Here is a 26,243-nt window from a genome sequence, read left to right on the forward strand (position 1 = left end):
CAAGTTTAGTAAGCTGAGTGACAGTGGACAAACCTTTGCGAAAGCCATGTTGACCTGGAAAAATTATTTTATGTTCATCTAAATAGGAGAGCAGATGCTTTGACACAATGTGTTCCAGCATTTTAGAGCAGGTGCTCGTGAGCAATATCGGTCGGTAGTTGCTAGTGCAAGAGGTTGGGCCACCTTTATGTATGGGCACCATTTTTGCGCGCTTCCAGGCAGTGGGAAACAAGCCACTTGAAATGGATGATTGAAATATTAGTGTTAAAAACTTGGATGTCCATTCGGCATATCTATAAAGGAATTCTTTGGGGATTTTGTCAGGACCGGGACTTTTCTTTATGTTAACTTGAAGTAACAGATTGAAAACGCCCTCTTCTGTAATCTTGATATTCTGAATAGGAAGTCCGTCCGCATAATCATTGATGGTAGGCAAAATACCATCATTGATGGTAAAAAGCGAGGAAAAGAAGGAGTTAAATGCCTCCACTTGATCCTGGCTACTTTTGTCTGTGTCTGTTTGAGCACATCTGCTCAAGCTTGACCAAGTGTGGATATCTACGACGCGCAGTCTTGCTCCGAAACATATTTTATTGAACATCAGATAAGTCAGACTTTTGACAGTCCAAAACAATAATTTGCACTTAGGATATATAATAGAAGGGTTTGCTGCATTTCTGAATGCTTAACATCTAGTATTAGCGTGTGATACAGGCACATTCTACGTCACTTTAGTACACTTCACTGCTAGTCTTGTTCGCAGGCTGTCGCACGGAGAGGTTTGGTGACATTTGCTGCAGAACGCACCTGCCTACAAGTGCGATGGTCGAACTCGCTTCACTGCGTCAAAGTGTGTAGCCTCAATGGCAGTGCTTCAAACATAAATAAAATAGTAATCAGCAGATTAAAATTTTAATCTTCTCGCTTATGAATTTAACCATTCTTTCTCTGCCAATGAAATCAGTGCCGTTTTTAGGCGCCCCTTCGCCACTGTCAAAACTTACATACACACAGCATATATACTCAAGAGTTCGATGAAAGCTCGTCTGGTCAGGTAATATGATAGTGAAGAAATTGCGGTCACTGACCAAGTCAAGGTGAAAATAACACAGACACAGATTGTCTCTACGCAGATTGTCTCTACGCAGATTGTCTCTACGTACCAAGCGGCGACAGGACCTTTTCTGTGACCGCAATTTCTTCATCATACACACAGCATGTTGCTTGTATATTCAATGTAACATTGTGTGGTCTTTGCTCGTCAAAATTGACCGTGTTAATGTTATTTTGCACATACTGGCTAAAATGAGTATGTAATGCACTGGATCATTTACCGACTGACACTGCCATCAATTTCTAATGGCACTTTTTTGTCTAGCAGCATGCCGTGAAAGTGATGTTCGTTCAGAGTGTCACCAAATTTGCCCGCCTGATTCCGGTATAGTGCCTCAAGGCAGGAGAGTACCCAACCTTGAGGAATGACAAATTGAGGCACAACTCGCTGGAAGATGACAGCCCAAGAAATGCCTGATCAAAGCTCACTCGTAGGCCTCCCATCTCCAGAGCTCTGTAGATGATACTTGTGCTTTCTTTGCAGAACTTTGGAGATGTAGCTAAGCAACATTAAGCCTAAAACATGACTAGCAGTCTGCGCTGACTGCACACCATTTGGGCTGTAAACTTAAAGTGCGAATAGTCAACCAAACCAATGGCCTAGTAAGAAAATAACATGTAGTACAACCAATAGCACAGGCTTAAAGGGACACTAAAGAGAAATACTCAACCGGTTTCGAAACTATTCTTTTAAAACTCGTTATTTTTTTCATAACAGGTCGATTATAAGAAATTGAAGGTCTAAATTTCGCACCGTAACCTTGGTGCCAGTACATCTGTGTTGACGTCACAGATTTCACACCATTTTTACCTGCAAGCACACATGGCTCACCAGTGAAATTGGCGATGCAATGTTTGAAGCAGTGAAGGAAGCGAGCACCGGAAGAGGAAGGCGCCTGGAGGTGAAGTGAATTGCGCACCAGATGCGCACTGAGATGATAATGATGATTTATTGGCATCCCCTTTGAAAAGGGACAGGAACAAATCGTCACCGCGACTGCTTGAGTTACTAAGGTATGGTATCAATGCCCTTCCTCCTAGCATTCTTGTATACATCTCTTTAATCTTCTCTATCTACCTTGTACCACTGCCTATGCCTGTAATGTATCTAGTCGTGTCAGCCCCTTCCCTGATTTCTTTTTTCCACGAATACTCTAAACATCATTTGCTTATCTCATCTGCTGACCGGTTGGTACTTCCACCTACTTTAAATCCATGCGCTTCTGGAAGTTGTACGTCACATACTGGTCTCGCTGGGTGAATCCCCTTGCATTTTAGTGGTCTCCAGATTTTTGCTGCAGCATACACATGCCTCATCTTATTACGAATGTTTGCTCCTGTATGTTTTTGTCTTTAGGCAACCAGCTCGAGCCTCAAAAGGCAAGGCACTACTTTTCATGTTATCGTGGATTTTCCCTCGTAATTTCTTTTTCCTCATTCTTGTAAATGTCTATGGTCTTTTTCGTTTCCATTCTTTGCATCCAATTCACTGTTTGTTTCTGTCAATTTATTTTTGATTACTCCTGGTTGTCTGTCTATACTTTCATTTACCCAGTACTTGGTTGCCAACTTTTTTTACTTCTTCCTCCATTCTGTGACCACGCTTTTTAGGTATAGGTACTTGTCCATTTTAGCCACCCATTTATTTTGATCCATGTTCCTGAGTCTTTCTTCAGAAGTAATCTTGCTCTGCGCTTCCCAGACTTCAAGTGAGGCCTCCCCTTGCACTGCCTCATCCGAGGCTTTCCCGTGGACTACAAAAGCCGACCAGCCCACCAATCTTCGGTTAACTTGCCACCCCAACAATGTATATAATTTTAGGCACAGAATGGCATTTGCAAATGTCAGTGCTGGCACCATGACTTCTTTCTAGATTCCCTGCACCATGTCATAGGTATTGTGGCCTCAAAGTGCCCTATGTTTCATTATTACTGCATTCTGCTTTCCTTTTATTTTGAGAATGACGACTGTGTCGTGTACACAGTCGTACACAACCAAGAAGACAAGATAGAACTTCATAAATTACTGCAAACAATTTACTCTTGGTGCAACATTTGGGGCATGAAACTGAACACATCAAAAACACATGACATGTCTTTCACAAATAAGAAACTCCCACTTAACTTTACATATTCGATCGGAAGGTCAACAATCAGCAAAAGCGACCAGGTAAAATACCTAGGCATTAAACTCACGCCTAACCTTAACTGGGAGCCTCATATTTTGACCATGTGTCAAAAAGCCATCGGCAAAAGTATCCTTTAAAAAAAAAAAAAAAACTGCGCGCAGCACAACCACACCTCAAACTAAATGCGTACAAAACACTAATAAGACCATGCCTAGAATACGCTGATCTAATCTGGAGCCCTCATCAAAAATGCCTTATAAATAAAATAGAACGCATACACAAATTAGCAATTAGGTTTGCATATTCAGACTACAAAAGGCAGTCCAGTATCTCAGGTCTGCTAGCAAAGGCAAACCTAAAATCCCTCTCGCAGAGAAGAGCAATTTCACGACTAAAATTCATCTATCAATTATACCATGGTAATTTCCAGATAGCACGTTCTCATTACCTGCAAGATCCTCCAATACGCTCAACCAGACTAAATCATTCGAAAGCAATCCATATTCCCCCAAGTCGTGTTAATGTTCACAAGCATTCCCGTTTTCTGTCGGCCATTTCCCAGTGGAAAAAGTTAACTAATGATATTGTGTGTTGCAATAACATCGACTCTTTTATTAACTGCATTCAGTGTATTGACTTGTCATCATGATTTTTTTTTCATTGCATTTCTGTACCACTCCTGCACGGGCCGTGAAGGGCCTGCAGTATATTAAAAAAGAAAGAGAGAATATCTTGGTGGGTGCTCTACTAAGTCTTTCCTGGGTCATTTCACGCCAACTGTACCAACCGTGGTGATCGAGAAAAATCATTTCTCTAAATAATTACGAGAAAATTACACGTATATAAGCATTACTTGGAACAGTATTTTCCCAAAATATTTTGAACGGAAAACAATTTTTGTCCCTGTGAGCGCCATTTGAATTTCACAAAATTATGGAAAACCAGGTACAAAAAGCAGTACAAAAAACAAATTCACCAAAAATCGACCGTTATGTGCATTACATCAAAATTTGAGGTTGTGCATGTCTGAACTTTGTTCTTTCATTATAAAATAGTTTCACAAAATAACCATGTTTTTTACTCCTAGCACTGAGGTGAAAATGTGCAAATTCTAGCATTCTTGCAAAATTTAAAAAAAATCAGAGGAGGAAGCCTGAAATTACGTTTATAGAACTGTCTCTAAAGCTTACTATCTTCTAAAATTTTATTTTCGCCTATGTGTTGCTCACAGGCTCCAAAATGAAAGCCTGAATTTGGCAAAATTGCTATTTTGGCCTATGTTTAGATGTTAGTAACACACTAAGGTGGTCCATAAAAAATAAGCAATAGAGCGGATGTCATTGAAAGAAGTAACACCTTTCGCCATGGAAATTTTAATAGAAGTCATTTGTGTTTTCATTGAGAAAAACATTTTTTAAATTTGAGTCCCACCACGTTGCTGCCGGCATACAACGCTGGGCCCCCTCCGCTCCCTGAGGAGCCTATCACATGACGAATGACAGAATGCTTCCTTCCCGCTTTCCTCCCTTGCACATGTCAGATTGGCCCGCCATCGTTGGCTCACCATCACGCACCTTCACTTGCACACACAGTGTGCAGGAACGATGTTATTGCCATTGCACTTTATACGGAACATCGCAGCAATGTGGATGGAAGAAATGTGCCTGGAGTGCCCATATACTTCTTTTTCATCAAGTTTAGACTTGATGTTATATGTATATGTACGTATGTATAAATATCATTTTTCTTTTTCCTTTTTGATTTACAATATACGCAAGTGCTATTTTCGCTTGCTTGTCATTACTATTTGTAGATTTTTTTCTGCTCAACCTACCGATCATGTGTGATGTCGTTCAGTATGTGATGCCATTATCAATATGCTCTGTACAGCTTTTGCGGTTCAGCGAATATCCGTATTCTAAAATATATTGAAATTTTGCAATGCTTTTTTTTTGTTGTTGTTTGAATGCTCTGTACGGCTTGTGCAGATGGGGGAATATGTCTGTTGCAATGCAATGAATTCTTGTAATGATTTTTGCTGTTAATTTTTTTGTCCATCTGTATATCGCACTGTCTACTCCTGCTCAAGGCCTAAGACTAAAGCTGGCAGTATCTTGTAAATAAATAAATAAATAATTGCTATAGAAATGGCACCCATACACTTGTGCATAACCTGCACTTGCGAAGTGAAACGTCACTTTACTTTTTTTCATATTTGGGCCATTGTGGCTTGGTAAAAGGTCTTAAACTTGTGTAGCCTGTGGCTCCTTCAGAATGCTATGCAGTTGGCCTTTATCAATTAAGTTAACTAATCCCAAGCAGACAACATCAAAACCTGTGACATCAAGGCGAGCTCGTTTCAAGACGCAACTCATCTTTCGTTTGTTTCTTTTCCAACTTCTTCTCATGGTGACGAAGGGGTCTTCTTTGGCACAGCAGAAGTTGCCAATACAGGTGAATTCATTTTTCTCTTTCATGTGCCTTTGAAACATGAGTTTCTGACCTTAAGTGCAATCTGTGCTGATCCATCTGAATTGATCATTAATGAGGAAAAGCAGTGCTAAACAAAAAGATGAAGGAAAGACAGGCACACATAGACATAAAAAAACAATTCGTCAGCAAAGGGTTATTAAGGAACTGGCATACATTTGCTGCGAGATCAAGCTACAGGTGGCAGCACCATCGCTGTGTTAGCGTGGATAGGCAGTTGGTGGCATGCATTGAAATGCACATGGCGGTGCTTTGCTGTGAATGGTATGGCCCGATTTTGAAATAACGAAGCACGCTCACTGCAATGAACTGATTGTAGACTGCCCTCCAATGCTGCATTTTTGCACGAAATGCACCGAATTGAAAGAAGTGGAAACTGCCATTCAACGGAGCACTGGCACTCAGCCAAGAAACCTGTGCATTTGGCACCTGCTTTGTGTGCGTTTTGCTGGCATTCCATCTACTCTGCTAAAATTGTTGGGCAACTTAATTATTACGGCATTCTCTGCTAATCTTGAACTGGTTATAAAAATTTGGTATCGCTGTACAATGAAGCTAATGTAGCAAACATGCTGCAAAAGACAATCGGTTAATGAGTTTAATTAAACAAACTAGGCCACTGTGAGTAACAGCACGTCAGCAGAACTGTCAGGTTGCTTCACACGAAAATTTTAGCGCATAGCACCGAAAATACACAACTTCAGAATAGAGCTGTCCTTGCACAGGTTATGTACAAAGGTTGTAATTATTTGAGAGGATAAATCATTAAGTTCTTGTTTTATTTCAGCTAATAAGTGCCAATTTTTCCTGTCCAGCTAACAACTTCACTGAAAAAAATAAAGAAAATTATATTAAGTGCGTTTCAACTCAGCATCTAGAAACTGCTCTCACACATGATCCTCATTATTAGCCAACTTTAGCCCTCTTCTAGCAGAGAGTCAAAAAACAAAGGCCCATGATTTATTTGCGAGACAAAATAAACTTGCCCTCATGGCATCAGAACCGCCCATTAAAAGAACACCTCAGGCCACCACGTAACAAGTGAAAATAATGCAATTATCCCAACTGTCATGATGCAGTTATATAAACTGTATGACGTGATAATGAGTGCTTGCTAACGAAATTTTTTTGTTGTTTACTGCAGAGTGATATCCACGCCACCTCGTTCATGCCAGAGCGATTAACACATCGTGACAAGTCGCTAAGGCCCGGCATTCATGTATCGCTGCAACCACTTGAGTTCTTTAAACGAAGTAAACTGCATTCTGTGGTTTATACGAAACACAAAGCAACAATAAAATTAGCACAAACGTTATGAAAGGAGGTTGTGACAGTCACACATTGAGCACCCAATATGGGCAGTCACTTATCTCACTACAGCGCAATGACGCAAGGCTAAATGCTTCCGTACATTGTAAAAAAATGAAGACTGGCTTTTATGGCCTGCTACAACGACGAAAGAAATGGTCTTGAAAATATGCATGCCCTGTGCATACATGTAAACACATAGAGTGTAGCAGACGGTGGTGTAATCCACACCATCCGTGGTTCAGCCAGTGCCCGCCTCGTGGCCACTTTGCTCTATCTCGCAGCCAATAGTATATGGACTACTTAGCACTTAGGTACAGTCCCAGTGGGAAAATATTAGCACAAGTGACTGGTGGCCGGAGCAGCAAAATCGTGATGCGCGGCGCTGTTGTTCCCGAGCGCGGCAATAGCGAGAGTGCCAAGCATATTCCATTTTCCAAAGCAGGTGTAGCCGGCAGAAACCGACTCATCTAATAGCCCGCATTTTGAGAGCCATCACATGCCTCATTTTAACGCCAAGCCATGCATCGACGATACTGCACAAGGCTGTGGTAAAGAAACTACCATCGCTGATAATGACCGTGCATGAAGAATAAATAAATGGGCTCACGTGCAGAGCCTTCTTGGTGCATGGCTTGGTGGAGGAAAAATGAGGCACGCAATAGCATGCCTCGTTTTTTAGCCTCGTGCAGTATCATCGGTGCATGGCTCGGCCGAAAAATGAGGCAACTGATAGCTTTCAAAATGTGGGCTATTAGATGAGTCGGCTCCTGTTGGCCAACCCTGCTTTGAAGAACGGAAGGTCCCTGGCACTCTCGTTACAGGTACGCTCGGGAGCAACAGCGCCGCGTGTTACAATTTTGTCACTTCGGCCACCAGTCACTTGTGCTAATCTTTTTCGGTTGGGACTGCACAACAATGAAGATTACAATATTGCAGAACAACCAAATACGAAATATGTCAAAGCACCACTGTGAAATTGCAAAATCAGTACTTACTACAATCGGTAATGTAATCAAATTATGTCTACCATAAATGAGACAGTCACTGTGCTTTTCCTCTTTGTAAGAATCTCTCTCCCTTCATCCAGAACAATGAATGCCTCACTGGCATGCTTCCAGATGGGTTCTTATGATGAAAAAAAAAACAACAAAAAAACAGATACACATGTATCTGGCAATACACATTTAGTGTGTTCATTAGACGGTGTGTTGACCAAACTCCCCTGCAGTTAAGCTGGTGCTTTCATAACACTTCACTGCTAGTATACATTTATTCTTTCCTGCTGTACCCAAATGATGATAGCCCAAGACATCTTCCATCCAAATAAAGATAAAGTAAACCTTCAATAGTGGTTTGATGCAAAGCGAGGCATTGAGATCACATGGAAGCTTTATCTTTAAGTGTGTGATCAGTGTTAGAGGCTGTATTGGATAATTTGTACAAGGACGTAATGCATGCTTAATACTTGTGAACTACAGTATATCACACAATCACTGAGGCAGTTGATAGAACACGCAACACAGTCATACACTCGTGCATCAAAGCACCCTGGCACATAGAGCATGCCAGCTGGAGCAGTCAACTCCACATCACTTTTGCATCATCAACACATTGCCACTGAATCAAGCAAATCTGAGTACAGAACAGTCACTCCAACATTTCATGTACATTCATAAAACCTTAACAATATTAACAGCGTGCTCACTTACGAAGCCATAAATTCACTCTAGTACTGGAAGCCTTGGTAGAACCACAAAGTACCACATAGCTTTGTAAAATACTATGCATACAGTGCAAGTGCAGATCCAAGAGCACAAATATTTGCACTGGCTACAGGAGAGAGGCTACTAAACTATAGCTTAACGTGGGATTGCCTCATGTGTTTCCTGGATGTAAGCTTTGGAAGCTAGTCTAACATAAAACCCTGTACACTGCACGCTGAAGTAAGTGCATGCTGAAGTAAGTAAAGCACCAGGATCGTACAATAGATGGTCGTGGGTGAAGTGTCACCAGGGATTGGCTCTAACAAGGAAATCCATCTAGTGGGTCCCATTTGTTGTCAGCACGATGCTCTCAAAGAGATGAACCAGCTTCACGTGGCCAAGAACTCGAGCGACTTCTTCAGGGGAGTGGTTGTAGATGTCCTTTGTCTCGGGGCGAATCTTGTGTTCCAGCAAGAACCTGACAACTGCTTCCTGCCCAGCTTCACAAGCCTTCAGAAGAAAAGAAAAAAAAAGAAGTCATTGCAAAAAAAATTGGGTGTCATGCATTACAGGGCAGACAGATCACATAGCTGTGCCTACCAACTTTTGTTGCTCAATGAGCAAAGTGCGATAGCCCTTCGGCTTGTTAAGCAAGATTGTATGATCTGAGAAAACCGTACAATACATACAGTTAAACCTCGATATAACAAACTTCAAAATATTCTCGATATGACCAAGTATTTAACTTCTTATCATTTCTTGTCCACAGAACCTCAATATAACGAAGTGTGTTTATGCACAATTTCAATGTAACGAATTTTCACTGCCGCTACGAAGTAAAACCGAGATACCAATGGAAAGTTCTGCGAACACAGATGATGAAGTGGTTGGATTACAAACAGCTGCTTCAGAACGCACCTCTCAAATCGTGTGCCACATGACCAAGCACAATCGCCAAAGCGGGGCAGCGTCATGTTCCGTATAAAGCCCAAGTACGATAAGATCCTATCAAGCCCCATACACTGTATGCTTTGAGTGCAAGCGAAAGCCTGTCGGGATTTTCCAAGAAGGATGATGGTTTGACAAGTGCTGTCTTCCCACACGAGCAAGGGAAAATGGAGAGAAGGAAACGAACTGCAGTGCACGCAAAGTGAGGAGGGGAGGAAGGGGCAGGTTGGCGTGCTTCTCCTTCTTTAGCATGGCTGTGGCTGCCCACAGCTGTCGGAGTGACTGAGCACATACACAGCCTTTGCGCCCTATTTTAGCAGTAATCTGCCACATGTGCAAAGAGTGGCCGTGCTGAGATGCTGTGACATCATGTACTCATCCTGTCTGCTTCTAGTCTCTGTCTGTGTCATTTCGCACTACAATCCAAGAATATGTACACTTCCCGTACGTTTAGTACTAGAGGTTGCATAATCTCAAGTTTCGGAGACATGTTGAAGTGAGAGGCAGATGAAGCATTCGCTCCCTATTGCCGACACTTTCTATGATAGCATTGTACCACTGCGGGCGACACTAAGCCTCGAAGGCAGAGCGAACGCAAAAGCAAGGCTGGCTTCGCTTTGCACTGTCAATGTGAAGATATTGTTACATGTAGAAAAACACACACAGAAGAGGCTATTTACAAGCTATTTACACTGGACCGGAGCCAGAGCGCCAGGCCGACATTTTCTCGCGCAAAGGGCACAGACCCACTTCGTCGTCGTTCTCGCGGTGGCTCGTCTCTCAGGTATCTACCAATAATATCGTAATACTACTCCCGGCAGCAAAAGCGCCGTCACGGTGCTGTTAAATATCCAAGGCACGTGGAGAGTTGTAGGGCTTGAGTCGGGTGACGTGGACAATGTCACTGGGTGTCACACCGTAGTGGGCATGGCTAGAACTATTTCATAGGTGACATCGGTCACTTGGCGGAGCACGCGATATGGGTCGGTATAACAGGAAAGCAGTACCTCACAAAGGCCAACTTTACACGATGGTGACCAAAGCAACACGAGGGTGCCGGGCGCAAAATGGACATCTTCAAAGTGTTGTTTTCACTGGCTTTACTTAACGAGCCAGTGAAAACAACACTTTGAAGCATGAGTTCCCCTGGCTTTTGGAACATTTTCTCAAAATGGACATCACGGTGACAGAGATCATAGCTTCGCTTCTGTTTGTCTTGAGAGACTTGTAGATGAACGCGCGCAAGTTGATGAGCATGGTCAGCACGGGCGACTGCATCATGGGCATAAGCGCTAGTTGAAGCTGTGGTGGACGGAAGCATGGTGTCTAGTAGTAGCGTCGGTTCGCGGCCATACAAGAGGTAAAACGAGGAAAAGCCGGCAGTTTCGAGACGAGAAGAGTTGTATGCAAAGGTAATGTAGGGCAGAGCCAGGTCCCAGTCACAGTGGTCATCTGAAACATATTTGGATAGCATGGCTGTAAGGGTGCGGTTCAAACGCTCAGTGAGGCCGTTCGTTTGAGGGTGGTAAGAGGTAGTAAATTTATGCTGAATGGAGCAGGCCCGCATGATGTTGTCAATGACTTTCGCCAAAAACGTACGGCCACGGTCTGTTAGCAAATGACGCGGAGCACCATGCATCAAAATGATATCATGTAGAAGGAAGTCCGCAACGTCAGTTGTGCAACTGGTCGGAAGAGCACGGGTTACGGCGTAACAGGTCGCGTAGTCAGCCACGCCTGCAACCCACTTGTTTCCTGATGTAGATTCCGGAGATGGGCCGAGAAGGTCTAAGCCAACGCGATGGAAGGGCTCAGCAGGGATGTCGAACGGCAGCAGGTAACCAGAGGGGAGCTGGGAAGGCTTCTTACGTCGTTGGAAAAGTTCACAAGCGGCGACGTAACGTCGTACGAAACGGGCAAGGCCCGCCCAGAAAAAACGGCGATGTACACAGTCATAGGTTCGAGATACGCCGAGGTGTCCTGCCGTTGGTGCTTCGTGAAGCTCTTCTAGAACGGTTGAGCGGATGTGTTTAGGTATGACAAGTAGGAACTCAGAGCCATCCGGATGAAGGTTACGATGGTACAGAGTACCGTCGCGGAGGATGAAGAGGCGTGAAGTGGCATCGGCCGGAGAGTGTTCAAAACGGTCGATGAGTGCTCTAATGTAGGCGTCACGACGTTGCTCGTCGGCAAAATGAAGCAGCTGTGATACAGAGAATACGCAAGCAGCACTGGCAATAGCCGTGGAGTCGGAGTCGTCAACAGGGTAACGCGGCAAGCTGTCAGCGTCTTGGTGCAGGCGGCTAGACTAGTAAACCACGGAATATGAAAATTCTTGTAGCCTCAAAGTCCATCGACCAAGCCGGCCTGTAGGATCCTTTAGCGATGAGAGCCAGCAGAGAGCGTGATGGTCAGTGACTATGGAAAAAGGTTGACCGTAAAGGTAAGGACGGAACTTTGCAACCGCCCAGACAACAGCAAGGCACTCTCGTTCCGTAATGAAATAGTTGCGCTCCGATGGTGCTAGGAGGCGGCTCGCATAAGCAATAACGTGATCCTGGCCACGCTGACGCTGGGCTAAGACAGCACCTACGCCATGACCGCTGGCGTCTGTACGCGATTCTGTAGGGGCATCAGGGTCGAAGTGGGCGAGAATGGGTGGTGAGGTTAGAAGAGTGACGAGATGAGAGAAGGCGGCAGCTTCTGAAGTGCCCCACATGAATTGTACGCCTTTCTTCAAAAGATTAGTGAGTGGTCTAGCAATTGTCGCAAAATCTGGAACAAAACGACGAAAGTGCGAGCATAGTTCTACAAAACTTCGGACGTCTGCAGCTGTCTTCGGAACCGGAAAATCTCGGACAGCGCGAGTTTTGTTGGGATCAGGCTGTACTCCGGAAGCGTCAACGAGATGGCCCAGAACAGTAAGTTGACTGTGGGAAAAACGACATTTGGATGAGTTAAGTTGCAGCGTCGCCTTGCGAAATACATCAAGTATAGTTGTTAGACGCTGTAATCAAGGTGAGTGTCGAACGTTGGCGAAGACGATGACGTCGTCGAGGTAGCAGAGGCATGTGGACCATTTGAAACCTTGGAGCAAGGAGTCCATCATGCGCTCAAAGGTGGCAGGGGTGTTGCATAATCCAAAAGGCATTACTTTAAATTGATATAGGCCATCAGGTGTGATGAACACGGTTTTTTCTCTGTCCATATCGTCAACAGCAAGCAGCCAGTATCCAGAACGCAGATCAATAGAAGAGAAATAGCTGGAACCGTGGAGGCAGTCAAGCGCATCGTCTATACATGGGAGCGGGTAGACATCCTTCTTAGTAATATTGTTCAGATGACGGTAGTCTACACAGAAGCGCCATGTTCCGTCCTTCTTCTTAACCAACACCACAGGTGACGCCCAGAGACTTGAAGAAGGCTCAATGATGTTTTTCTCTAGCATTTTGTTCACTTCACTTTGAATTACTCAGCATTCCAACGCAGAAACTCGATACGGTCGTCGGTGAATAGGCGTAGCATCACCAGTAAGAATCAGATGCTTGACCGCGAGCGTCCGGCCTAAAGGGCAATCATCGAAGTCGAAAATATCTCGGTAGGACGATAATACTTGGCAAAGGTCTTCAGCCTGTGCAGAGGACAGGTCCGTCGCAACCATTTTCTTTATGTTGGGATCGGTGCCCGAGGCTGGCGCGAGGGGCTTGCGAAGCTCGCAAGAACCATCGGTTGATAACGCTGCCACATGACAGTCGCCGAGACAATCAATGTTGGCAAGGCAAATACCTTGCGGTAGAATTTGCTTTGCCAATCCAAAGTTAAAGGTAGGTATGCGAATGCGGTTCGCAGTAATGGTAAGTATAGTGTGAGGCACGGTAACATCATAATGTAGTGGAATGTCAAGCAGAGGAGTGACGAGGTACTCGCCATTAGGAACTGGTGGGGAAGACGACAGTTCAATAAAGGCTATTGATTTTGGCGGCAGGCGAAGAAAGCTGGTGGGGCGTAAGCGGCACTGGGGTGCGTCAGAAGGTTCTGCGAGAATTGGCAACTCAAGGCGAAGGGTACTGGCGGAGCAGTCAATAAGGGCAGCATGCACGGAGAGAAAGTCGAGGCCGAGAATTAGGTCATGGGGGCAATGAGCAATCACGGTGAAGAGGACAGGGGTGTGGCGGCCGGCAATGCTGACTCATGCCGTACACATGCCGATGATAGGCACAGTACCGCCATCCGCAACGCGGACGACGCGTGCCGACGCTGGGGTGAGGAGCTTTTTGAGTTGTCGTTGAAAGGCAACACTCATAATATAAAGATGTGCGCCTGTATCGATCAGTGCAATGACAGGATAGCCGTCAACGTCAGGAAGGTTTTGGTTCGTTGGTAACGTGAGCAGAGAATTTGAGGGCAAGGTCGACAACGCAGCTTCACCTCCAGAAGCTGCAGTGCCTAGTTTTCTGGCTGGGTCCGGGAGGCGATAGGCGGCGAAGAGAAGCGGCACGGTTGGGGCGAACAAGACTGACGGCGTCGAAGTGAGGGCGAGCAGCTGTAGCAAAGGTTCGGAGCAGGGGCATCAGCAACAATGGGTTCATGGCGGGTGGCATAGGGAACAGAAGGTCCAAAAGTGCGGGAATAAGTGGCGGCATATGTTCGAGGAGGTGGTGGCCATCGGTTGCAGCAGTGACGAGCGACATGGCCGATGCGACAGCAGTGGAAGCAGATCGGCCTGTCTTCAGGGGTACGCCATCCGGACGGGTTGCGGCGAGATATGGCAGAAAAGGACTGCCGGGGACGAGGAGGGCCGGTTGAGAACTGGGGAACGTTGGGTTGAGATGTTGTACGCACGGAGTTCAGACCCATGTTTTTAAATTCCTGTCTGACTACGGCCTGAATCACCGCAATCGTGGTTGCTGGCAGATTGGGAGGCGTCGCGGCAAAAGCTGGCGAACAGGCGACCTCGAGCTCGCGGCGAACAATACGGGTGACGTCATTACAGGTGGTAGCCTGACGTGGTCGACCCTCACATGTCGACGTAGCAGCAGTGTTGGGTAGCCGGGTGATGTGGTGTGTGATACGGCGGCTCTTAGCCTGTTCGAGGCGACGGCATTCTTTAATGATGGCGTCGATTGTCGAGTCGTTGCCGAAAACAAGCAAATTGAAAGCGTCGTCGGTGATGCCTTTTAGAACATGTGACACTTTATCAGCTTCAGACATAGCGTCATCAGCTTTTCGGCATAGAGCCAAGACGTCGAGGATGTATGAAACGATCGGCTCTGTAGATGCCTGAACACGAGATGCAAGAGCCTTTCTCGAGGCAACCTTGCGGCCAATGGGGTCGCCGAACAGTTCCCTGAGCTTTTCTTTGAAATTGTCCCACCTGGTTATCTCGTCGTCATGCGTTTGGTGCCACAGGCGTGGGGTGCTGCCGAGATAAAAGATAACATTGGCGAGCATAATGGTTGGGTCCCACCTGTTATTAGCGCAGGCATGTTCACATAGCTTGATCCATTCGTCAACGTCCTGTCCCTCCAGGTCAGAGAACACACCTGGGTCGCGATGTTGGGCAACCGTGACGACGGGAGCAGTCGGACAAGCCGAAGCCGTTGCAGAGGTGGTCTTGTCACCGGGAGGCATGGTGACAAGCTCGACGTACCGACCACTCCGGAGTTCCGTGGTGAGAATGGGGTCGCTCACCTCCACCAGAATGTTACGTGTAGAAAGACACAGACGGAAGAGGCTATTTACAAGCTATTTACACTGGACTGGAGCCAGAGCGCCAGGCCGACATTTTCTCGGGCCAAGGGCACAGACCCACTTCGTCGTCGTCCTCGCGGTGGCTCGTCTCTCAGGTATCTACCGATAATATCGTAATAATATCATTGACACAGCGTGAATTTAAGGGGCTCATCGCACGATGGCCTTGAAGAAAGCATGATGTTTAGTCAAGTGGTAAAAAAAAATTACTTTGAAGGGATCGGCAGGTGGAGAAGGCAAAGAGGCAGAAAGGCAGGAGTTGCGTCACTGACTTTGTGCGCCGGTGGCGACAGTTGACTGCGAAGCAAGAGAGATGGTGATGGAGGATGCTCGCCTGGGGCCTAATGGATTGTGCAGTGAGCCACGGAAGTACACTACAGCCGAGCATGCTGCTCACCAAGCACGAAACGAGGCGCGACATGTGAAGCGGCGGGCACAAGGCGTTCGACCACGAGTGCTGCTTTCCCATGCTGAGAGGATGTAATGTAGTTCTGTACGGCTTGTGTTACACATTTGCACAGTAAAAGCTCGTTAAATTGAACTCCACGGGGATGCTACAAAAATTAAATTATAGAAAATTCAATCTAACAAAAGTCAGAAAAATGTAGCTACCTTAAGGCACTTATAGACCGATGAGGCGTGATGCGCGCACCGACGCTACATCACGTTGGCATGAACAACAACGTCTATACTTTGAAGCACTGGCGCAGCCAGCATAACTGGATGCGGCCAACGCGGCCCGACATCGAGATGGCTCTTGCGCCATCCGCACGTTCGTCGCGCCGACTGTTCCATCCGTGCCTTCAGTTTTTACGCGTTCGTCACGCCGACTGGCACGCAGAAAAAAAAATTTTTCAGTTTTGCCCGAAAAGCAAAGTATCGATTGCCATAGCGAGTTAGTAGACATCTATACAAAGCAAGGATAGTAGCTTTAGCGGCCTTATAGACTTGTAAACATGCACTTACTAACTAAATTAACAAGTACGATGCCATGCACGTACTAGTAAACATGAACACATCTTGCTCGATGACCGCGGAAACTTGTTGAAAAATGCTGGAGTGAAAAATCACGGTAGTAGCAGCGAGCGAATTGACCTTCGTACAGCTCTTGCTTAATGCAAACGAAACGTAGCAAGTACATCGCATACGAAGCTACCAGCAGTACGCACACTCTGCAAACGTCACAGATTGCTTTGAAAATGAGGCCCACGTGGGCGTGCACTCTGGCGACGTCACAGATCAATTTCAAGATATGGCACCCGCATGGCCGCACCGTAAGCAGCAGCCGCCGAAGAAAAACGACGCCCCCCCCCCCCCCCCTTCACATCCCCGTGCCTCGCGTGCGCGACAGGAGAGGGCGCGCATCTGCCCCGCCTTCATCACTCGAGCACGCGAGATTCGCGTTCGCCAACTGACCCTCGCACGCTTTCTCTCGCATATACAGCATACGGCACACGGCAATGATTCTATCACCAATGAGCTTTCTACGGAACCTCCCGGGAGAGAAGCGACCTGCAACAGAGGCATTGGCCATGCCATGGCCAGGCACACACGTCTCTCTCCAGTCAGGCCTCAACAAAGGGCAGGAGATGGAAAAAGCAAAGCTGCGCGACCCGCGCAGTGACACCAGCATCACCAACGTGCTCCTAGCACTCTCCCCATCCGTGATGGTGCGGAGTTCGAATTATCGGTGGCGGTGCGGATTTTAGTGTGAATTAGCAGCATGTGTTGCATATTGCTTTCAATACACTGTTGGATGGACCGCGGCAGCTACTTTGAATTATCTGAAATTGCGAATTAACGAGTTGTCAATTAATGAGCTTTTGTGTAACACTTACTGGCGACAAGCATGCAGCACCTTTGGGTAGTGGTTTAAGTGCTTGCATGTGTCATCGAGGGGGTCGATCTAAAGCACCACAAATGTACTTCACACTGCAGCTTGTTACGTCTTGAAGAAGTGTGACCCCTCCGATCGTACAACTTGATGCATTACCATGTGTGCAGCAGGCTTTCACCTTCATGTGTTACAGGAGTGCAACATGCTGCCAAACTTTTTTTTGTAGTACGAGTTTTTTTCGGAAAATTTTCCAACCCCTTCTTCTATGAAAAATCTATTGGCGAATGTACTTATAACAAAATTTTTTTTTTTAATCTGAGTTTTTCACAATTGTCCGAAAATTCGGAAATTTTTGCGGCTTTTCATGTGCAAGAAAAACCTATCAGCGCCTATACTTATTTGTAGAAAATGGCTAATATCAATATAACAATTCCTATATAACAAAGCAAACTACCAATTATTTTCGTTACACTATCGAGGTTTAACTGTACGTTGTTCTAGTCAAGGGCTTGATGGAGAACCATCTGGCCAGGTAAAGTGATAGTACAGCAACGATATATCTTGTCACTGACCAACACAACGACAAATTTGAAGTTTTGTTGGCCATACAGGAACCTTGCTTGTAGAACAAATGCGGAAAATGGTCATCGCTGGAACTTATGCACTCTTGAATATGTGACCAAGCGACTTCTTATAGATAGGGTGAAGAATGCCATCCATTCTGTTAAGTAGTTTGAATGATGAGCGATTCTAGATGAAGTCACGATGACACATTTCGGTCAGTCACCAAGGTGCTTGCTCCGTCCCAATCAATGGTGTGCCCAGACGCCTGCTTTGTAAACGAAGTTTCCGTACAGGCACAGAAAGATCGCATTCTTCATTGTGTTGGTAAGTGACAATACGTTGTCCACAGGCTAGAAATCCAAATGCCAGGCTTGTGAAATAGAGCCTTTTTTCACGTCTCATGGTCCACAATCTTTTGCAGCTGACTGTGCATTTAAGCAAGAGAATAAGGCAAGAGAAAGTGTCTTGGCTGAGCTTTTCACACCATGCTTCATAAGTGGGAACTTTGCCAGCAAACCAACAACATAGTGTGTAACTGAGTGTGCTAAAGGCCATGTGCACATGTTAAATCATTCCATTCGCTCAGCACCAGATGTGCATAGGCAAGTGAGAGAGCCGTTACATGATGCACACACTTGACTGGTGACATGAAGACTGCTATTTTTAAAGAAAGTGGACTACAGTCAAACCCACTTTTAATGATACTGGTTTTAACAATATTGTCACATGGTAGTGACGTATAAAGAAAACAGTAGCAATATTGTGAAAGACGAAACTAACTTTTATTGGGCGAACCTGTGCCCACAAAAACGGGCTACATTTAAAAAACAGCGACAATGGCAAACACAGTCGGCGATAGTCAAAATCTGATCAGTGGGACATGCGTATCGGCTTCTATACATCAGTCGTCGAATGTTCCAGACTAATCGCTCGGACCCATGTGTCTTCCACAAAGTTCTACACCATTCACATGACGCAATCAAATGAGATAGCACAAGGTTTGGTAAAAACAGACAGTGGATAGAACCATCGATAACTTTAGAGAGACTTCCGATACATGCAGGCACATCCTGCGCTGTGCGATAACATTTGTTAGGTGGTGAAACGTGGTCGCACGATAGAGATACATATACAAGTGCATGTGGTAATACCCCCTTCTTACAAAGCATCGACCCGATGCTGCAAACAAGCGAAAGTAATAAACAAAAACACGCGTAGCAAAGAAACAATAAACAGAGGATGTTCGGCAGCGTGCGTAAAAGGGCTTAATACGCACCACGTGGACCACTTCAGATCGTGCGCGGCGCCGCTGTGAATGCAAAATACCGTCCGGCATGACCTCATAGTCCAGTGCGACAATGCGTCGGATGACTTTGTAGGGTCCGAAATAACGTTGCAATAGTTTCTTACTGAACCCTCGTCGCCGTATCGAGGTCCAAACCCAAACACGCTCGCCGGGCTGGTACTCGATGTAGCGTCGTCGGAGGTCGTAGTGTCGGCTGTTGGTACGCTGCTGGTTTTTGATTCGTAGGCGGGCGAGCTGTCAGGCTTCTTCGGCATGCTGGAGATAGGTGGCGACGTCAAGATTCTCTTCGTCGGTGACGTGCGGCAGCATGGCGTCGAGAGTCGTCATTGGGTTCCTGCCGTAAACCAGCTTGAACGGCGTGATCTGTGTTGTTTCTTGCACCACCGTGTTGTAAGCAAAGATTACGTATGGCAGAGCCGCATCCCATGTCTTGTGCTCAATGTCGACGTACATTGATAGCATGTCGGCGAGGGTCTTATTCAGGCGCTCCGTAAGACCATTCGTCTGTGAGTGGTAGGCATTTGTCCTCCTGCGCCTTGTCTGACTGTACTGCAGAATGGCTTGGGTGAGCTCCGCTGTAAAGGCCGTTTCTCTGTCGGTGATGAGGACTTCTGGGGCGCCATGTCACAGCAGGATGTTCTTGACGAAGAATTTCGTCACTTCGGCTGCACTACCTTTTGGCAGAGCTCTCGTTTCCGCGAAGCGGGTAAGGTAGTTCGTCGCTACGACTATCCTCTTATTTTTGGTTGTTGACGTCGAAAAGGGTCCCAACAAATCCATCCCGATCTGCTGAAATGGTCGTCTAGAAGGCTCAATCGGGTTTAGTAATCTTGCTGGCCTTGTCGCTGGTGTCTTGCGTTGCCGATAGTCTTGGCATGTCTTGACGTAACGGGAAACATTGGTCGTCTTCTGGATTTTTCAAGCTGACAGGCTTCTGCGGCAACCTTCTTGCATTTTTAAAAGGTCTGTTTTGGTAAAAAAGCGATGCCTCGGCGATGCTCGCATATCGCTTACTACCCGTGACCCCTCTTTGAAGTTGTTATAGCAGTGCCATTCTTTAACGGGGACAGCCACAGCTTGTTACACGCGATCGGAGCGCCCAGGCAGTAGTTAAACGAGTGAACACAATCGGCAGGCGGATGGAGGAAGGCGGTGGGGAGGGACACTGGCATCCCCTCCATTATTGTTTTCTCACATCACCTCTGACATCCCCCTATTTTGATGTTTTCATGCAACCCAGTTATAACAATTATTGGTTATAACAATGTAATTTTCGTGGCACTTGAATATTGTTATAAGTGGGCTTGACCGAACATACTACAATACTTGACAAATGGGGCTCACAGTTTGGATTGCAATTCTATATTTTGCCCAACTCTGTGGTTTTAAACTTGCAAATGAAGTCTTAGTTAGCCATTTTTTCTTCTTCACACCTGTTACGACATTTAGTTGAGTTATTCCTACAACGCTATAAAGCATGTGCATGCAGATGAAAACACAATTTGTAAGAGAAAGTGCTTCTGCTACAATTAAATCACAAGTGATCCTCAGCCAACTGCAGCGTTTGATCACTCAAGCAAGACGAGTCACAAATGCCAAGGGATAAAGACATTCTTTATTTGTGTTGCCTGTTTATTACATTCAGACTAGGATACATAGCGCAAAAAATTACACAGGGACAAGCAGAACACAGGACGAGCGCTCGTCCTGTGTTCTGCTTGTCCCTGTGTAATTTTTTTCGCTATGTATCTCAGTCTGAATGCATCCCACCAACACGCCCAAACTTCTTCCCTGCTGTTTATTACAGAAACGTTAAGGAGAATTTTCACATCCGAACGCCCTGAACAAAGAAAAGGTCAGAATGTTGCATGCACGCATGAGCATACGCTCTTTTACACTGCACACTCACAGCATGAAGGCATGTGCGTCCCGTTGCATCGCTCTCATAGAAGCTGGCGCCAGCAAGTCTGTAGGACTCCAGCCGCTTCACATTTCCGTTCCTGGCGGCTCTGGAAGGACAACGAACATTTGATGTTCCAACTCTTCAGATTAACTGTTTACTAAGAGAACCTGTCAGTCACATCTTTACATTAAACTAGAAGAAAAGTCAAAGTATACTGGCTTTACTAATTATATCATAAGAAGCCAACAAACACTGACACCAAAGACAACATAGGGGAAATTACTTGTGCTTAATAAATGAAATAATGAAACGATAAATTAATGGAAATGAAAGTGGACGAGTAAGCAACTTGCTGCAGGTGGGGAACAATCCCACAACCTTCACATTTCGCATGTGATGCTCTACCAATTGAACTACCGTGGCGCTGCTTCCCCGTCCACTTTCCTGGGTATTTATATTTCCTTGTAGAACCCTGGGAGTGTTAGCCAGTGCCACCACTCGCAGACCTTGGCGGTGGACGTGGAACATCCTTTCTGCCGCAAGTGTCACGAGAACTTAGGTAATGGAACTGAAAGTGGATGAAAAAACAACTTGCTGCAGGTGGGGAAGGATCCCACGACCTTCATATCTCGCTATTACAAATAAAGATCGGGCCATTTGGTTAACCCCCTTTCTTCTGGCTTTACTAATAGTATGCTGTATCACCTAACAGTAGATCCACAGCTCAACAAACAAAGTCAGTATGTATAACTATGAATTACATGGCATCTCTGCTCAGACTACCCTTTGAGGGTAACTGCCATACATGTACATCTTGATCCGAGTTTTTCAGCACGAATAAGACTGGACACAAGAAGACACATGGCACTCACAGACACAGGACACGCTGTGTGTGTCCCATTTGTCCAAGCTAAAGAAACTTGGATCAAGACACTGTACCAACAAGCCCACATTGCTACTCTGGTACATATCCCAAATAGTCATGGCAGCACATGTGTGGCAACGACCAAAAGTCCAAAACCAATTGCTCGCTTCGCTACACAGTGGTGGCTGCCACTTTGTCGCTCAGTTTGCTGTCACGAGGGTGGCGATGTGGCTTTGTTGGTGGATCATCGTGGAACAGCATGAAGTGTAGTGCAGCATGAACAAAGACAAAGCTTGTGTCCTTGTTGTTGCTGCGCTACACTTAATGCCATTCCATCACAGTCACATGCTCACCAACATGCCTGCACACTTAATATTTGGCATTCTCACAGCTGTCATTTCGAGTTGTTAAGAGCAAAGAGTAAACTGCTTTCCATCTTGTTTTCTTAAAGCATTACTGCGAGGTGCTTGCCCACGTGGCTCTTCCGTAGGCATCACAAGTTCACTTTGTCACGGGCAGGGACTTGCAAACTGGTGATTGTGCACGTCTTGCTATGCGCATGAGAACTGATAACAATTTCTCACCCACTTCCTTTTTGGATGATTCCACACAAAGTGATCCAGCACTGTTCTTTTACTTCAAATTTAGCTGAAAAAGTTCTCTAATATTCATGACAGTGCAAAACACCATTAACTGCTTATTTTTGTAAAAACATTTTTTTGCTGAAGATCTGAAGATGTGGCTTATCTCTGTTACCACGTGAAAAAAGTCAATTTTTATTATGAAACTGAATAATATATAAGTAGTTGTGGTGTTATAAAGGTGTTTCTAGCATCTCAAGGAGTTGATATGACTACCAAAGTAAATTGTTTCAAATATTTAGATATCCCAGCATTAATTAACACAAAACGAATTTAAAAAATGAATTTTCCAAACTTACTTTCCAGGTGGCGGTAACACTATGGTAAAAAATTTGCTCATGCATTAGACACCCCCTAAAAATGTGCATTTAAGAAATCATTCTGGCCAAGCATTTTTAGTAAGGCTTCCAGAAACAAGCTCTAAACACCATATTTTATATAAAATACCTCTTTTTCAGAGTCAGAAGAATCACTGCAGTGAATCAACCTAAAAATCCAAAATAAACATTGGCGAGTAAGGCTGGTATTTCCGCTAAGTTATGGCAAATTTACAAATTAGTAGTATTTGTTAAATGCGAGAAATAGTTTTTTGGACAAATTTATCAGCACAAGTTACCTAGCTAACCACCACTTAGTATGGAAGATCAGAACGTTATTTAGCTGTATGGCATAACTTACATATGTTACTGCAGTGAAATTGACAGGTGTTTAATGGAATCACTACAAACAGCCCCTTCTGGTTTCTTGTGGACAAAACCAGTAAGCACAGCCAACGTCCGATTTTTCAAACACCTTAGGGGCCGCAAAAATGACCGAAAAGTCGGGAAGTCTAAGAAAGGCTCCAATCCACGCTGTGAAGATGGTTGGACAGCAAAGCTGTAATGACATCTGGAACGATTACCCATTGCGATGTGACTTGAAATTATTCACATGGAGATATTCATATGTGCTTTACATAATTATCATCCAAAGACATTTAAACCGCCTGCGTTTAAATGTCACCTACAAAGAATGGTGCAAAGACAACCGCAATAACCAAGAATCATAGTCGTTCACACATGTAGCGACTAAATCCAAATTCTGCGTCGCGAAATTTCTTCTTAATATTAGAATTTGCACTTTTGAAACGAAGGATTGCATTGTACCTTCGTCGCTCGGCTGAATTTTCGGCTTCACGTCATTCATCATGTTGCCACGCATGCGCTGAGCGTACTGGACACGATGTTCATCCACGGCACGAGCACAGCGCCGTTGTAAACACTGTCATCTCTGTTCTCTTCGCCGCTTCTCATATTCATGCTGCTTTTCAGGAGTCCTCACTATACGGGGCTCTCTCATAGCACTGTCACAACACAAATGCGATGCCTTGCTAGGCAGGCCCTTATTATACAGGGTGTTTAGCTAACACGACCAAATGCGTGCTGCTCACTTTTGTATGTACTTTGTCACGCTATATTTTGTATTTTGTTTAATTAGATGATTCATCAGCACATCATCACCAGCCTGGTTACGCCCACTGCAGGGCAAAGGCCTCTCCCACACTTCTCCAACTACCCCGGTCATGTACTAATTGTGGCCATGTTGTCCCTGCAAACTGCTTAATCTCATCCGCCCACCTAACTTTCTGCCACCCTCTGCTACACTTCCCTTCCCTTGGAATCCATTCTGTAACCATCGGTTATCTTCCCTGCTCATTACGTGTCCTGCCCATGCCCATTTCTTTTTCTTGATTTCAACTAAGATATCATTAACTCGCCTTTGTTCCCTCACCCAATCTGCCCTTTTCTTATCCCTTAACGTTACACCTACAATTCTTCTTTCCATAGCTCGTTGTGTCGTCCTCAATTTAAGTAGAACCCTTTTCGTAAGCCTCCAGGTTTCTGCCCCATACGTGAGTACTGGTAAGACACGGCTGTTATAAACTTTTCTCTTGAGAGATAATGGCAATCTGCTGTTCATGATCTGAGAATGCCTGCCAAACGCACCCTAGCCCATTCTCATCCTTCTGATTATTTCAGTCTCATGATCCGGATCCGCAGTCACTACCTGTCCTAAGTAGACGTATTCCCTTACCACTTCCAGTGTCTCACTACCTATCGTAAACTGCTGTTCTCTTCCGAGACTGTTAAACATTACTTTAGTTTTCTGCAGATTAATTTTTAGACCCACCCTTCGGCTTTACCTCTCCAGGTCAGTGAGCATGCATTGCAGTTGGTCCCCTGAGATACTAAGCAAGGCAATATCATCAGCGAATCGCAAGTTACTAAGGTATTCTTCATTAACTCTTATCCCCAATTCTTCCCGATCCAGGTCTCTGAATACCTCCTGTAAACACGCTGTGAATAGCATTGGAGAGATTGTATCTCCTTGCCTGACGCCTATCTTTATTGGGATTTTGTTGCTTTCTTTATGGAGGACTACAGTGACTGTGGAGCCGCTATAGATATCTTTCAGTATTTTTACATACGGCTCGTCTACACCCTGATTCCGTAATGCCTCCATGACTGCTGAGGTTTCGACTGAATCAAACGCTTTCTCGTAATCAATGAAAGCTATATATAAAGGTTGGTTATATTCCGCACATTTTTCCATCACCTGATTGATAGTGTGAATATGGTCTATTGTTGAGTAGCCTTTACGGAATCCTGCCTGGTCCTTTGGTTGACGGAAGTCTAAGGTGTTCCTGATTCTATTTGCAATTACCTTAGTAAATACTTTGTAGGCAACGGACAGTAAGCTGATCAGTCTATAATTTTTCAAGTCTTTGGCGTCCCCTTTCTTATGGATTAGGATTATGTTAGCGTTTTTTCAAGATTTCGGTGCGCTCGAAGTCATGAGGCATTGCGTATACAGGGTGGCCAGTTTCTCTAGAACAATCTGGCCACCACCCTGCTGCTACTGATCCTGCAGTCTGCTGTTACCTGATCCTCCCCAGCTGCCTTCCCGCTTTGTATAGCTCCCAAGGCTTTCTTTACTTCTTCCGGCGTTACCTGTGGGATTTCGAATTCCTCCAGACTATTCTCTCTTCCATTATCGTCGTGCGTGCAACTGGTACTGTATAAATCTCTATAGAACTTCTCAGCCACTTGAACTATCTCATCCATATTAGTAATGATATTGCCGGCTTTGTCTCTTAGGGCATACCTCTGATTATTGCCAATTCCTAGTTTCTTCTTCACTGCTTTTAGGCTTCCTTCGTTCCTGAGAGCATGTTCAATTCTATCCATATTATACTTCCTTATGTCAGCTGTCTTACGCTTGTTGATTAACTTCAAAAGTTCTGCCAGCCCTATCCTAGCTGTAGGGTTAGACGCTTTCATACATTGGCATTTCTTGATCAGATCTTTCGTCTCCTGCGATAGTTTACTGGTATCCTGTCTAACGGAGTTACCACCGACTTCTATTGCACACTCCTTAATGATGCCACAAAGATAGTAGTTCATTGCTTCAACACTAAGGTCTTCCTTCTAGAGTTAACGCCGAACACCTGTTCTGTAGCTTGATATGGAATTCCTCTATTTTCCCTCTTACTGCTAACTCATTTATCGGCTTCTTATGTACCAGTTTCTTCCACTCCCTCCTCAGGTTTAGGCTAATTCGAGTTCTTACCATCCTATGGTCACTGCAGCGCACCTTGCTGAGCACATCCACATCTTGTATGATGCCAGGGTTAGCGCAGAGTA

General features: G+C 45.1%; 1 protein-coding gene across 2 annotated transcripts in view; it reads right to left on the minus strand.

Annotated features, from left to right (window-relative positions):
* Positions 1 to 571: 571 nt before the first annotated feature.
* LOC139047652 (L-asparaginase) overlaps positions 572 to 26,243 on the minus strand; it is a 100,850-nt gene continuing 75,178 nt past the window's right edge. For both annotated transcript variants that reach the window (XM_070521518.1, XM_070521517.1), the window contains 2 exons: positions 21,061 to 21,160; positions 572 to 9,255 (listed from right to left, as the gene is read on the minus strand). In XM_070521518.1, the coding sequence (XP_070377619.1) occupies positions 9,082 to 9,255; positions 21,061 to 21,160 (274 nt within the window). In that variant the 3' untranslated portion in view covers positions 572 to 9,081. The remainder of the gene's footprint in view (positions 9,256 to 21,060; positions 21,161 to 26,243) is intronic.

This window comes from Dermacentor albipictus, chromosome 7 (genome assembly GCF_038994185.2).
Source record: "Dermacentor albipictus isolate Rhodes 1998 colony chromosome 7, USDA_Dalb.pri_finalv2, whole genome shotgun sequence".
In the NCBI taxonomy this organism is placed as follows: domain Eukaryota; kingdom Metazoa; phylum Arthropoda; class Arachnida; order Ixodida; family Ixodidae; genus Dermacentor; species Dermacentor albipictus.